The sequence below is a fragment of the Pyxicephalus adspersus genome, chromosome 9 (assembly GCF_032062135.1).
Source record: "Pyxicephalus adspersus chromosome 9, UCB_Pads_2.0, whole genome shotgun sequence".
Classification (NCBI taxonomy): domain Eukaryota; kingdom Metazoa; phylum Chordata; class Amphibia; order Anura; family Pyxicephalidae; genus Pyxicephalus; species Pyxicephalus adspersus.
The window spans coordinates 65,378,681-65,390,059 of NC_092866.1; the positions used below are offsets into that span (position 1 = coordinate 65,378,681).

The 11,379-nt window shown below is 40.9% G+C and overlaps 1 protein-coding gene across 2 annotated transcripts in view; it reads left to right on the top strand.

Annotated features, from left to right (window-relative positions):
- Positions 1-11,379, top strand: part of STK33 (serine/threonine kinase 33) — a 37,557-nt gene that overhangs the window by 16,520 nt on the left and 9,658 nt on the right. For both annotated transcript variants that reach the window (XM_072422352.1, XM_072422351.1), the window contains exons 3-9: positions 2,821-2,937; positions 3,596-3,709; positions 4,248-4,352; positions 4,771-4,909; positions 6,253-6,341; positions 7,093-7,180; positions 10,041-10,116. In XM_072422352.1, coding sequence (XP_072278453.1) covers positions 2,821-2,937; positions 3,596-3,709; positions 4,248-4,352; positions 4,771-4,909; positions 6,253-6,341; positions 7,093-7,180; positions 10,041-10,116 — 728 coding nt within the window. The remainder of the gene's footprint in view (positions 1-2,820; positions 2,938-3,595; positions 3,710-4,247; positions 4,353-4,770; positions 4,910-6,252; positions 6,342-7,092; positions 7,181-10,040; positions 10,117-11,379) is intronic.

Sequence of the window (11,379 nt, forward strand, 5' to 3'; positions counted from 1 at the left end):
AAGTTAATGTTTCATTCATTTGGCCAGGAAGATTCTCTTTCCTATTCCCATGACGGCGGAGTCCATGCTCTCTTTGTTCCGGTCACGCTGCCGTTGTTCAGTAACAAAGATGTCAGTGGTCAGTGAGATGTAGAAGGTAACCGGACCCGAGGGGCAGTCATGTGACCGAGACATTCGGAATCTGACCCCATCACATCATTGTGCCCTTCACAAAGCCATTGTAAGATTCTTGTTTCAGGTTCCATAACAGAAGAATACCAATACAGACAGTGCAAACAGCAAATCCCTGACATATACCATGGTGCTGTACATAAAACTTCCCCCATTAATATATCCACCACCATAGAACAAAATACAAAGACTGTTATTCCCAGAGCTCATCCCATTGAGCTCTGGACCTTCCTTGGAATATTGGGGCAGAATTGGGGTACGGAGGTGGCAAAGCCAGGTAGTAAGGTTGACGGAAAGGGGGGCCACCATTGGTGAATAAGCAGGAGTAATTCACATCTTATGAGGGGCCGGGGGAAATTAGCATTTTGGCATTTGTAGAACATCAGGAAATTTATTCCCTCGGTGGGGGATTTTTTGCCTGATCTCATGTGAACACAAAGCTTCGCTATTCATGACTTTATGATTTTTTCTTCTAAATATTATTATTCACTGTCCACTTTATTAGGTACAGCAGCTGCTCTGTACAAATGGTGAATCCCATCACAGCAGATTGTCACATAAAGCATGCAGACATGGCCAGAAGGTTCAGTTATTGCTGAATATTGGGGCAGATATGTGATCTGTGGAATGATTGTTGGTGCCGGATGGGGTGATTGCAGGATCTCAGAAAGCAGAGCATACAACTGGTGCCGATTCAGTGGGGAATACTCAATGGATGGACATGTCCAAACTGATGGGAAGTTTGCAGCTCCTCCAGTAATAGGTCTTTATAAATCTTCTTTATAAATCTACAAGGAACCTATAGCTGTTTTATTTTTAAGGGCATATTGGACTTTTTAAACCCAGAGTGACATTTAGTGAATAGGATTACATATACGTCAAGACCTACTGGTATAATGGTGTCTTTTACCTGAGTCATGAGATTTCTGCTGACAACCCTTGATGGGTATTGGATACAGGGACAATATGAAATTGGAGCCCCAAATACAAAGCATACCAGCTCCCTGCACCCCTGCTACTCTGTAAATGGTGGCCCTGGGAAATTGCCCAGTTTGCCCTATTCTTTTATTTCAATCAGTTTTATTAAAATTTTTTTTGGAAAGTCAGTACATAACAGAAAATATCACGTATATGAACATAGCAAAAAGAAAAGGGGGAGGACCAAAATTCTCCCGTAACATAAACAGTAAAAGAAAATACGTGTGACACTTTACATATTACTTTTAACAATTAGTTTGCCCTATTCTTAAACCAGCCCTAGCCACATAAAAGTACCCAGCACTGTCCACTGAGTGCAGGGGCGAGGAACTGTACTCCTCTTAAGCCCTGGTCACATGACATTGCAGTCCCCAATTCTTCATTTTACAGGGAGAAGGACCCTTCTTGCACAATGCACCATCGCTTTATCACTATTTAATTCCTTCCACGCAGAAACTGTTCCACATTAAAAAAAAAAAATAATTAAAATAAACTGATTTATTATCTTAAGTGAAAAACAGCAAATTGTTCTATTTTGATTTGCAGAGTCAGAACTTGTTGAAGTTTTAATGAATTAAATGTTTAAATTACAGCAAAGATGACAAGAAAACCCATTTGGCTGTTTGCAGCCAGCAGACACTTAATCTTGTGCTAATATTGAATGACCTTTATCATAACTCCATCTAATTAATCCCCATTGTCATTTTTATTTGACGATCTGCTTGATGGAATTCCTGTGGGGGCTCAGTGGGGCGCTGCTGCCCCCTTGTGGAATCCTTGCGGTAGTTAAAATATTTAATGGGATCAAAATTTATAACAGATTTGTGGTTTTCGTCTGAGCAGATCACCAGAGCAGTGAGGAAACAGCCAGAATTCTACATCATAGTTCTCAGATGCTTTAATTCTGGTCAGAGCTGATCTTCTAATAGAGGTGCTGTCATTTCTAATCGTATTACAGAGTTCTCGCTGTGTAGGGAAGAAGGTGGTGCAGGTTCCAGTGGTGGTCCAGGCATCCAGATGGTATTTTATATTACATTTTATGAACAACCTCAATGCCCCTTAATGTCTGGAAATGGCTAAAGACAAGAAGCCGAGTGTTATGTGATTTGATACATTCATAAGCTTTTCTAATCATTCCGGACCTGACAAATCCAATCTGAAAAAATAAAACAAATGGCTGCAGTATACCTGTGCCTCCTTAATGATGAAATCCTTAAAGTATTGTCTAACACTCTTGTCTTTCAGCAATTCTCAATTAATTTTCCAGATCCCACTATTCATAATGCAATTAATGGAGGTGGAGGAGGGGGACATTCTGTACAACATTCCCAATCACTTTCACCCGTACATTTGTCTTCTGTGCACTGATTCCCATATTCATCTCATACTTTACTTATATAAGATAGGCTTTTATTACAAAAGAAAATTAAGTGTCTCAAAGCATTAACATGAACAATAAACTCCAATCTTAGTAAAAACTTAAACAAGGCCAAGCAGCACAAACCCTTCCCCATGTTCTGATGTTCCTCCTCGCCCCCATCTTATTATTATTATTATTAAACAGGATTTATATAGCGCCAACATATTACGCAGCGCTGTACATTACTTGTTACAGATCTCTATATTTAGGTTGTTCTGTGTATTATTTGAAGTTGCTCTTTGTCTATTTAGATGCTGAATCTGGAGACGGCTGAAGCAGGAAGGACGATGGCATCGCAGTGGTCGCGTAACAACAGCGCAGAGAACAAAGTCCCGCACACGCGCATGGACGACGAGGCCGCTATCCAGGTATGTGATTGTATGGAGAATGAAACGCGCTGATTGCAAGAGCAGGGAGAGGAGGATTGTGAGGACATATTGTCAGAGACTGCAGGATAAAAAGATTTTAGGCTGTAATAGAAATCATATTTTGTAGATTGAAATAAAAATAAAAAATAATAAATTAACGAACAGAGAGCAGTGATTGGCTGCGTTTATTGTCATTTATATACAAGAGAATCAATATGGTGATCAGCGTTCTCCTTGTCTTCCGATCAGCCGCAAAACATTTGACCCCTCTGGAATCTTTAATAACATGTTGGTGTTCTGCACCTCCGTCTGCCATTGTGTTGTCACCTCTGGTTACCCCTGGCTGGGACAGTTGTCACAGAAACCCAGGACGCCGACACCATGATTGGAGCCAATACACACAATGGAAATTCTTCACCTCTGTCCCTGATTTGTAGCTTTCATGGCCAAACTCCATTGCATTGTCCTGCGTTGCCTGCAGCAGTTACAATTCTGTATTGACAGAAATACACCAACTATTCATAGTGTGTTCAGGGACTACAACTCCCAGCAAGGCGTGTGTAACCCTTATTAGGATCTGACGCCCCCCGCCCAATATACTCCATGTGTTTATTAAAGTCTGTATTCCTCATCTCTGGTGGTATGTTTTACATTACAGCAAATATACACTTTCGGGAAGAAGTTGGGACAGGGGAGCTTTGGCGTTGTGATTGAAGCCACACATAAGGAAAGTGGCAAGAAATGGGCCATCAAAAAAGTCAACCGAGAAAAGGTGAGACGGAAATCGGCACAGATAGAAGAAACTGCGTCTTATGATAGGAGAGCTGAAAGAAGGCTGAGCGTGTGTCCATATATATATATATACTTCTCAGAGTGATCACTTGGGGCTGTTATTATAAATGATTCCCCCGTCATTTTGCTCAATGTTCTTTTATTTCCTATTCATTTCCTTTTGTGACAGCTGTGCACTTTTGACAATTGGCCACTAGGTGGCAGAACGAGTCATTGTTTTAATATGAAAATATCCCCCACCTCCTAGATTGTAAGCTCTTTGGGGCAGGGTCCCCTCCTCCTCCTGTGTCACTGTCTGTATCTGTCTGTCCTTTGCAACCCCTATTTAATGTACAGCGCTGCAGAATATGTCGGCGCTATATAAATACCGTTTAATAATAATATTGTAATAGAACATAACAGAAGAATGATTACATTTTAGATTGAATATTACAAATACAAATATGTGAGATATCTTATTCTTCACACAAGAAAACAATGCTGGATATAATATTTTGTATGGTTTGTGTATTCTTCAGGCTGGGAGCTCTGCTGTCAAACTGCTGGAACGAGAAGTTTCCATCCTGAAAAGAGTCAATCATGAACACATCATCCACCTGGAGGAAGTCTTTGAGACCCCCAAGGTAAAGTCGGGCCCCTGGGTCAGTAGCATTGATTACATGGAGACGATTTCTACATTCATAGTCGATATCAGTGAATCTCATCCGGGGTTCCTTCAGAGTTTGCTGGGGGTTCCTGGAGCAATGAGCAGTTTGCACCCCTCAGGTCAGTGTGAGGGGCACCAATGATGTTTGTGGCTATCTGTAAGGGTGACATTCTTCCCAATGGCCAGCAATGTAAGAGGAATTCATCTCACTGACCCCCATACTAATATACTGTGAGCTGTGGATATATAAATTATAGAAGGGGGCCCTAAGACCTGAAAGTTATTTCCAGGGTTCCCCAATGTTAGAAAGGTGGAGAAGCTCTATATCGTCCTCCAGGTGGTGTATATCATTGAGCTTTGTCACCTGGTCTGAGGTTTGGCGCTTTGTCTTGCAGCGTATGTACCTGGTAATGGAGCTCTGTGAGGGCGGTGAGCTGCGGGAGATCCTTCAGCGCAGAAAAAGATTCTCAGAGACGGAAACCAGACGCGTCATTCACAGCCTGGCCTCCGCCATCGCCTACCTGCACAAGAAAGGTAAACTTGTATGGAATATTCAAATCCCAACATGGGGCTCAGGATCTATTCACACAGACTGCAGAGGGGTCCAAGGAGAACAATAACCTTTTACTTTGTTGCGTTATTTATATATATTAGATTTGGGTGGAGGGGGCTAAGTTCATCAAAGGGCCACACATAATATTCAATATATGTAATCATACAGAAGAGAGAATAATGATTACATGCGACTGCTAGAGATAACTACTATCATTTTCTACATTGGTTCCCCAATGTTAGAAAGGTGGAGAAGCTCTATATCGTCCTCCAGGTGGTGTATATCATTGAGCTTTGTCACCTGGTCTGAGGTTTGGCGCTTTGTACCTGAAAACTGAAATGTAAAACACCTTCATAATACAAAGTGAACACCAGGGGGCGCCATCTGCATGTGTTTTGTAACTCACTGACACCAGCTGAGCATTATTCACTGAACTGGAGCGGGTACAGCAATGTGATGCACAGAATTGACTTTTCTCCACCACAATCATTTTGTTCAGGGATTTTTGGCATTGTTATATGTGCGGTCATCCTATTCCTTCACATGGAATACTGTTAGTGCATACTTTTTGGGTAGACTTTACCCTCTGAATGAATGTGCAGCTTTAGGAAAAATTCTGAAGTTGCCCGCAAAATTTGCTTCAATTTTTTTTTTTATTCTCCACCTTCAGAAATTGTTATTATCATTGCTGTAAGCAGCTCAGATTTCTGCTTATAAGTGTGGATGGTGTTTGTTTCTTTTTAACTGTAAATAATATATGATAAAAGAGCTTGAACTAGTAAATGTACTCATTTAGTTTGCATTGATAGATCAATCCACCGATCACTAATAATCGCTATTTGTCATATAATAATAAAAATAATAAAAATATAATTTCCATTTGTGCCACTGATCACTGGCTCCCTCTGCTGGACATTGCTGTAATTACATACCCATGAATTTCTGATTACATGTGTTTAACCCAAAATGTTCAAAAAATTTTTTTTAGGATTTTTGTACTGACTAGCTGGAGAGCATGCAGGGGAATTCTTTGATTGTTCTGTGTATCTCTTAACTCACATGCACATTTCTTAATGAATAAATTGATCAAAAAAATCAGAATATTTGTGGATCTGTAGTCCATCATGACCATTCAGATTTTGCATTTTATGTTCTGAACTTCAGTAGAAACAACTTCTAGGATTTGGACGGGGGGGGGGGGGGGGGGGGGGGGGAGGGGGGATTCATTTTCTTCATGAATCTGACACATTGTGCAATTATTTTTTAAATTCAACCAATCGGTCAATGTTAAAAAAATCTCACTTTCCTGTTTGTGTCTTCACAGACATCGTCCACAGAGACCTGAAATTAGAAAACATTTTAGTGAAAAGTAACGAGAACCGATCAGATGAGGGGATGATGGTGAACATTAAGGTCAGTGTGAGAATTTCCGCAGTGCAATCGCATTCCAACTATTCTCGGCAAGTCATGTGACCTAATGATAATTGTGTAGCATTTGTTAGAAAAACTTCCGGGTGAAACAATAAAGCTGAACAAGTCTGGCTGTCAGATCGATCCTCTGGATTCAGTACTTAGTACAGGCATTGTTCTGTTCAGTTTCCTCTTGGGGTACATACATTGCCCCACCCACCCAATGCCCCGTTTCTATAACCTGGCGATTTGGGAACACCGGCTTGTAAGGCTTTAATGAATTCTCCGACACACCTGCAGGTTCCTTGTTGTTTCTCACATACAGAAGATCAGGTGTATCAAGGGGTTGGAGTCTAGAAGTTCCTTGCAGCTGTCAGATCTGTAGCTGAAGTCTGAATCTGGCGAGAGACCAAGAGAGGAAAAAAATTTACCTATGCTAGGCTTCAGGAAGCAGATCCACCTCCTGCACATGTGGCTGCAGGAGATTACAGAAATCTCAGATTTAGCTAAACTGATGGAACTTTCTGACTTTAGATGAATGTACAGCGCTGCGTAATATGTTGGCGCTATACAAATACTGCTTGATAATTATAATAATAAATAATAAATAATTTGCAGTGATTGCTGGATAGGACCCTCCAGTCCCCAATATGATGAACCCTCAGCTTCTCTCTGGTATATGTAGTCCTTGCTGTGTGTGGTGAGTCAGTAATTATCAAACTCTGCATAAAGTGTTTTCTGTTCCTCTTTGCAGGTGACGGATTTTGGCTTGGCCGTACAAAAAGGTGGAGTTGGCGGTGAGAACATGTTGCAGGCCACATGCGGCACTCCAATATACATGGGTGAGTGTGTGGGGTCCCCAGGGTCGGTGGAAGTCCCAGCGTTACCTTTTATTAGCTGCTTGAGTGTTAGGTGGCATTTTACAATGTAATCCCCTCCAGTACCCAGCCAGAGAATGAAATGGGCAGCAGAGCGCTCCATATCATGGTACTGCAGGTATAAGGGAAGTGCTCCGACCTCATCTGTGACATCATCAGCACCTCCAGCAATCATCTTCAGAGTGTGGTGACCCCAAATCTCCAATTCATGGAGTTTGTCATCATGTGCACTGTATCCTGACCTCCCACAACACAATGATTACATTTCTGCTATAATGCTGTTTGCCAAAAAAAAAAGTTTTGTCACTATATAAGTGGGAGACAAATTCTGGTACCTCATCTCTATCTAATCAGAGTTTCTCCTTTTGGATATGTATTTTTGGGATTTTTTAAAGTACTTAGACATGACATTGTATATACAATTTCACATTTATTTCTGAACAATCGCAATAAAAAAATAAAATAATTGTATTTCAGTTGAGTGGTGAGATCTCTGATTGATCAATGAGTATAGCCAGAAATTTTGGTGTTCATATATTAGGTGATGAAGAAGAATCTTTATTGATAATTTTGATATGACTTCAAGTTAACTATTGCAATTACTTTCGCTTTTTGGTGTGAGAAATGCAAATAAAAAGAATTGGATGTAATTTTTAAGGTGGAATGTCCTTCTGAAGAAGCCTTCTGGCTAAACGCCTAAAGGATAAAAAAAAATTACTTGAAAGGATATATGTGAATTCATTAAGGTTTTTCACACATATAATAATTGTATACTACACTTAAAAATGTTTTTTGTATTAATTTATTGAGATTGTTAAGAAAATAAATGTTGAAATATTATATACAATGTCAGGTCTAGGTACCTTAAAAATCCCAAATACCCATGTGTGGTGTATACAACACTAGAAGCTTTTACAAGCAAATTAAGTTTTTTTAATACTAAACACTAATAAAGAAGAATAAAAACAGATTACAAATTTTTGGATAGGAAAAAAAAAAAATAAGGGGAAAACCTTCAAGGAGAAATGAAAAGGAGGATTAATAAGGTCTGATTATGGTTAACTAAGGGTTAACAGGAGGGTAAAAAAGAAATACAACCTAACAAAAAATAGGAACTGGCATCAGATGCAGATTGAATCTCATACTTTTGATCTGAAAATGAATAAATCCAATAAATACAAGGTGCATACAAAATTATAAATGTTCCTTTGTATCTCTCTGTTTACAAACACTGTCCCAGGTGCCATTTTTTTAGTTCTTGCATAAGAATTGCTGTCGTTGTTACAGCTGGGAATTGCCTGCAAGGGGGAGATGCGGCGGTAAGGCAGATTTAATGTACTACACACACACACTTTTTGTTTAATGAAGATTTTTGAGCATGTGTTATACCATAAGTATATGTAAATTTAAATCTATTCTTTGGAATATATTGGTTTGTAAATGTGTTGGAATGTTTCTTTCCTGGAGTAATAGCACTTCCTGTTGCAAGCTGGCAATGCTAAGCCAGTGCCACACATTTAGCAGCAGTGTTGTCACCCTGCAGTGTTTGCTCCTTCAGTTGGCTGCGGGGACAGAAAGTGCAATGCACAGGGCAGGCTGACAGCATTGCTGCTGATTGTGTGGAAACTAAACTTCATGGTTTAATAATGGAACAATTTATGCAGACAGATGATTTTCTCACATTAGACTATCATGGGGGAATCAGCAAACCTGGAATGGATCTCGTGCAGGATTGCAAACATTTGCCAAATAAAAGAAAATTATCCATGTTTGTGGGATCACCCAGGTTCTCCCTCATAGTCTACCTTCTCCTGCCATGGAGATCTTTAATAAATCAGGACCTATGTGTCACATTGTAATACATCTGTCCTAAATTACACTTTTATCTCTATCACACCCCTGAGTCACATATATTTAGCCAGAATGTTTTTTTTTTTTTGGGGGGGGGGGGGATATTATCTTGGAATTACCAAATTATGGAGAAATTGGGCTCAGCAAAATGATTGAAGAAGGTTTTTCTTATTTTACTTAATTTAAATACAAGGAATGTTTGGCTGTATCCAAATCTGCAAGCAAATCCCATTGGTTCCTTAAAAAACAATATTTTGGGGGTAGACTGGAACACATAAATATTATCGGTGACGGAATGGAGACGCCTCCAAAATGAGTGAAAGTGGAAAAGGGAGAAAAGCAGATAAAAAGTAAATTTTTGGGGAACCAATCCCAGTCCTTGACCCGTCAGTCTGGGGTACTTTTAGACCAATCACAACTCCTCCCTGAGTCTGCAGAGGTGAACCAGAGATAACTCTGCACAGGACACTGGACAGGATACACTTTATTGTGCTGATGGAACAGATATAACTGAATGCTTGCAATGATAAATGTGATGGATAAAAGGAAGCAATAAGAGATCATTGTCAGGATTTATTCTTAATTTTCTACTTTTCAGTGATATTTCTGCTGGTTATCAGTCAGTTTCCAGGTGTCGCTCACCCATCCCATCTCCTGCAGCATCAGCATCCATCGCATCAAACATTTAACAAGTGGTGCTGGCGGTGACTCCTGTCCTGCGCCCCATCTGTTCCTACAGTCACTCCGAACAATTAAAAAGTCACCTATCATCCAGATATTTAGCCAGTCATCGTTTCTGCGAGAGCTGAGCAGGAAAACACACAGGGCCGCTACATAATTCATACAAACATCTGTCGGCTCCCCCCGTCAGGGAATAAATTAGGGCCATCAGCAGGTTGTGTGCGCTGCGAGCTGAAGCGTTTCTGAGTGTTTTGTGTATTATTAATATTTGGTTTTCTGCTTCGTCCGGCAGCTCCAGAGATCATCAATGCTCACGATTACAGCCAGCAGTGCGATATTTGGAGCATCGGAGTCATCATGTATATGCTGTAAGTAGCCGACACCGGGCTGATCTATAGATCCATGGTGTCACCAAACAGCTAATGACATCAGTGAAGTACAAACACAGGAAATCACATGCTAAAAGTGGAAATGTGCAAAATAATCCTTATAATATTGTGAATCTCATCATATGGAGGGTAACACCATTCTTAATTTGCAGCACTGCAGACTCTGCCCCCTCCCAGCCTCCTATCTGCTATGTAAGTTACTAGTGACCTTAAGGGCCCACCCTCCTGCTAAGGACCTCCTTCTATTCCTAAGGACCTCCCTCTTCTTCTAAAGACCTCCCACTATTCCTAAGGACCTCCTTCTTCTAAAGACCTCCCACTATTTCTAAGTACATCCCTCTATTCCTAAGGACCTCCCACTATTTCTAAGTACCTCCTTCTATTCCTAAGGACCTCCCTCTTCTTCTAAAGACCTCCCACTATTCCTAAGGACCTCCCTCAATTCCTAAGGACCTCCCTCTTTTTCTAAAGACCTCCCACTATTCCTAAGGACCTCCCTCTTCTTCTAAAAGCCTTCCACTATTCCTAAGGGCCTCCCTCAATTCCTAAGGACCTCCCTCTTTTTCTAAAGAGCTCCCACTATTCCTAAGGACCTCCCTTTTCTTCTAAAGACCACCCACTATTCCTAAGGACCTCCCTCTCCACCTAAAGATCTCCCACCATTCCTAAGGACCTCCCTCTCCACCTAAAGACCTCCCACCATTCCTAAGGACCTCCCTCTCCACCTAAAGACCTCCCACCATTCCTAAGGACCTCCCTCTCCACCTAAAGATCTCCCACTATTCCTAAGGACCTCCCTCTCCACCTAAAGACCTCCCACTATTCCTAAGGCCCCCCTCTTCTAAGGAGAAGGAGAATTGTCTGTACTTTATGCAGTTTAATTTGGAAACTTTGTAACCAATCTTCAAGTCTCAAAGTGTGCATTACATGCCAGTGTCATACTATCTGCACTACACTCCTCTATATACTGCCACATGTCATACTCTCTGCCTCCTCTGTAAACTGCCCTCTTCTCTCCTGCATGCTGCACTCCTCTCCTGCACATACTGCCCCATGTCAGACCCCCCACCCCCCTATTTTGATCATATCTCACCTCCTATTGTCTGATACTTCCCCTTCCCCATATTAATAATAATAATACTGTGCACCACTTTACACTCGGCACTCCTCACCTGTACATACTACCCCCTGTCATTCCCCCACACTCCTCTCTTCTATATATTGCCCCATGTCATACCCCCT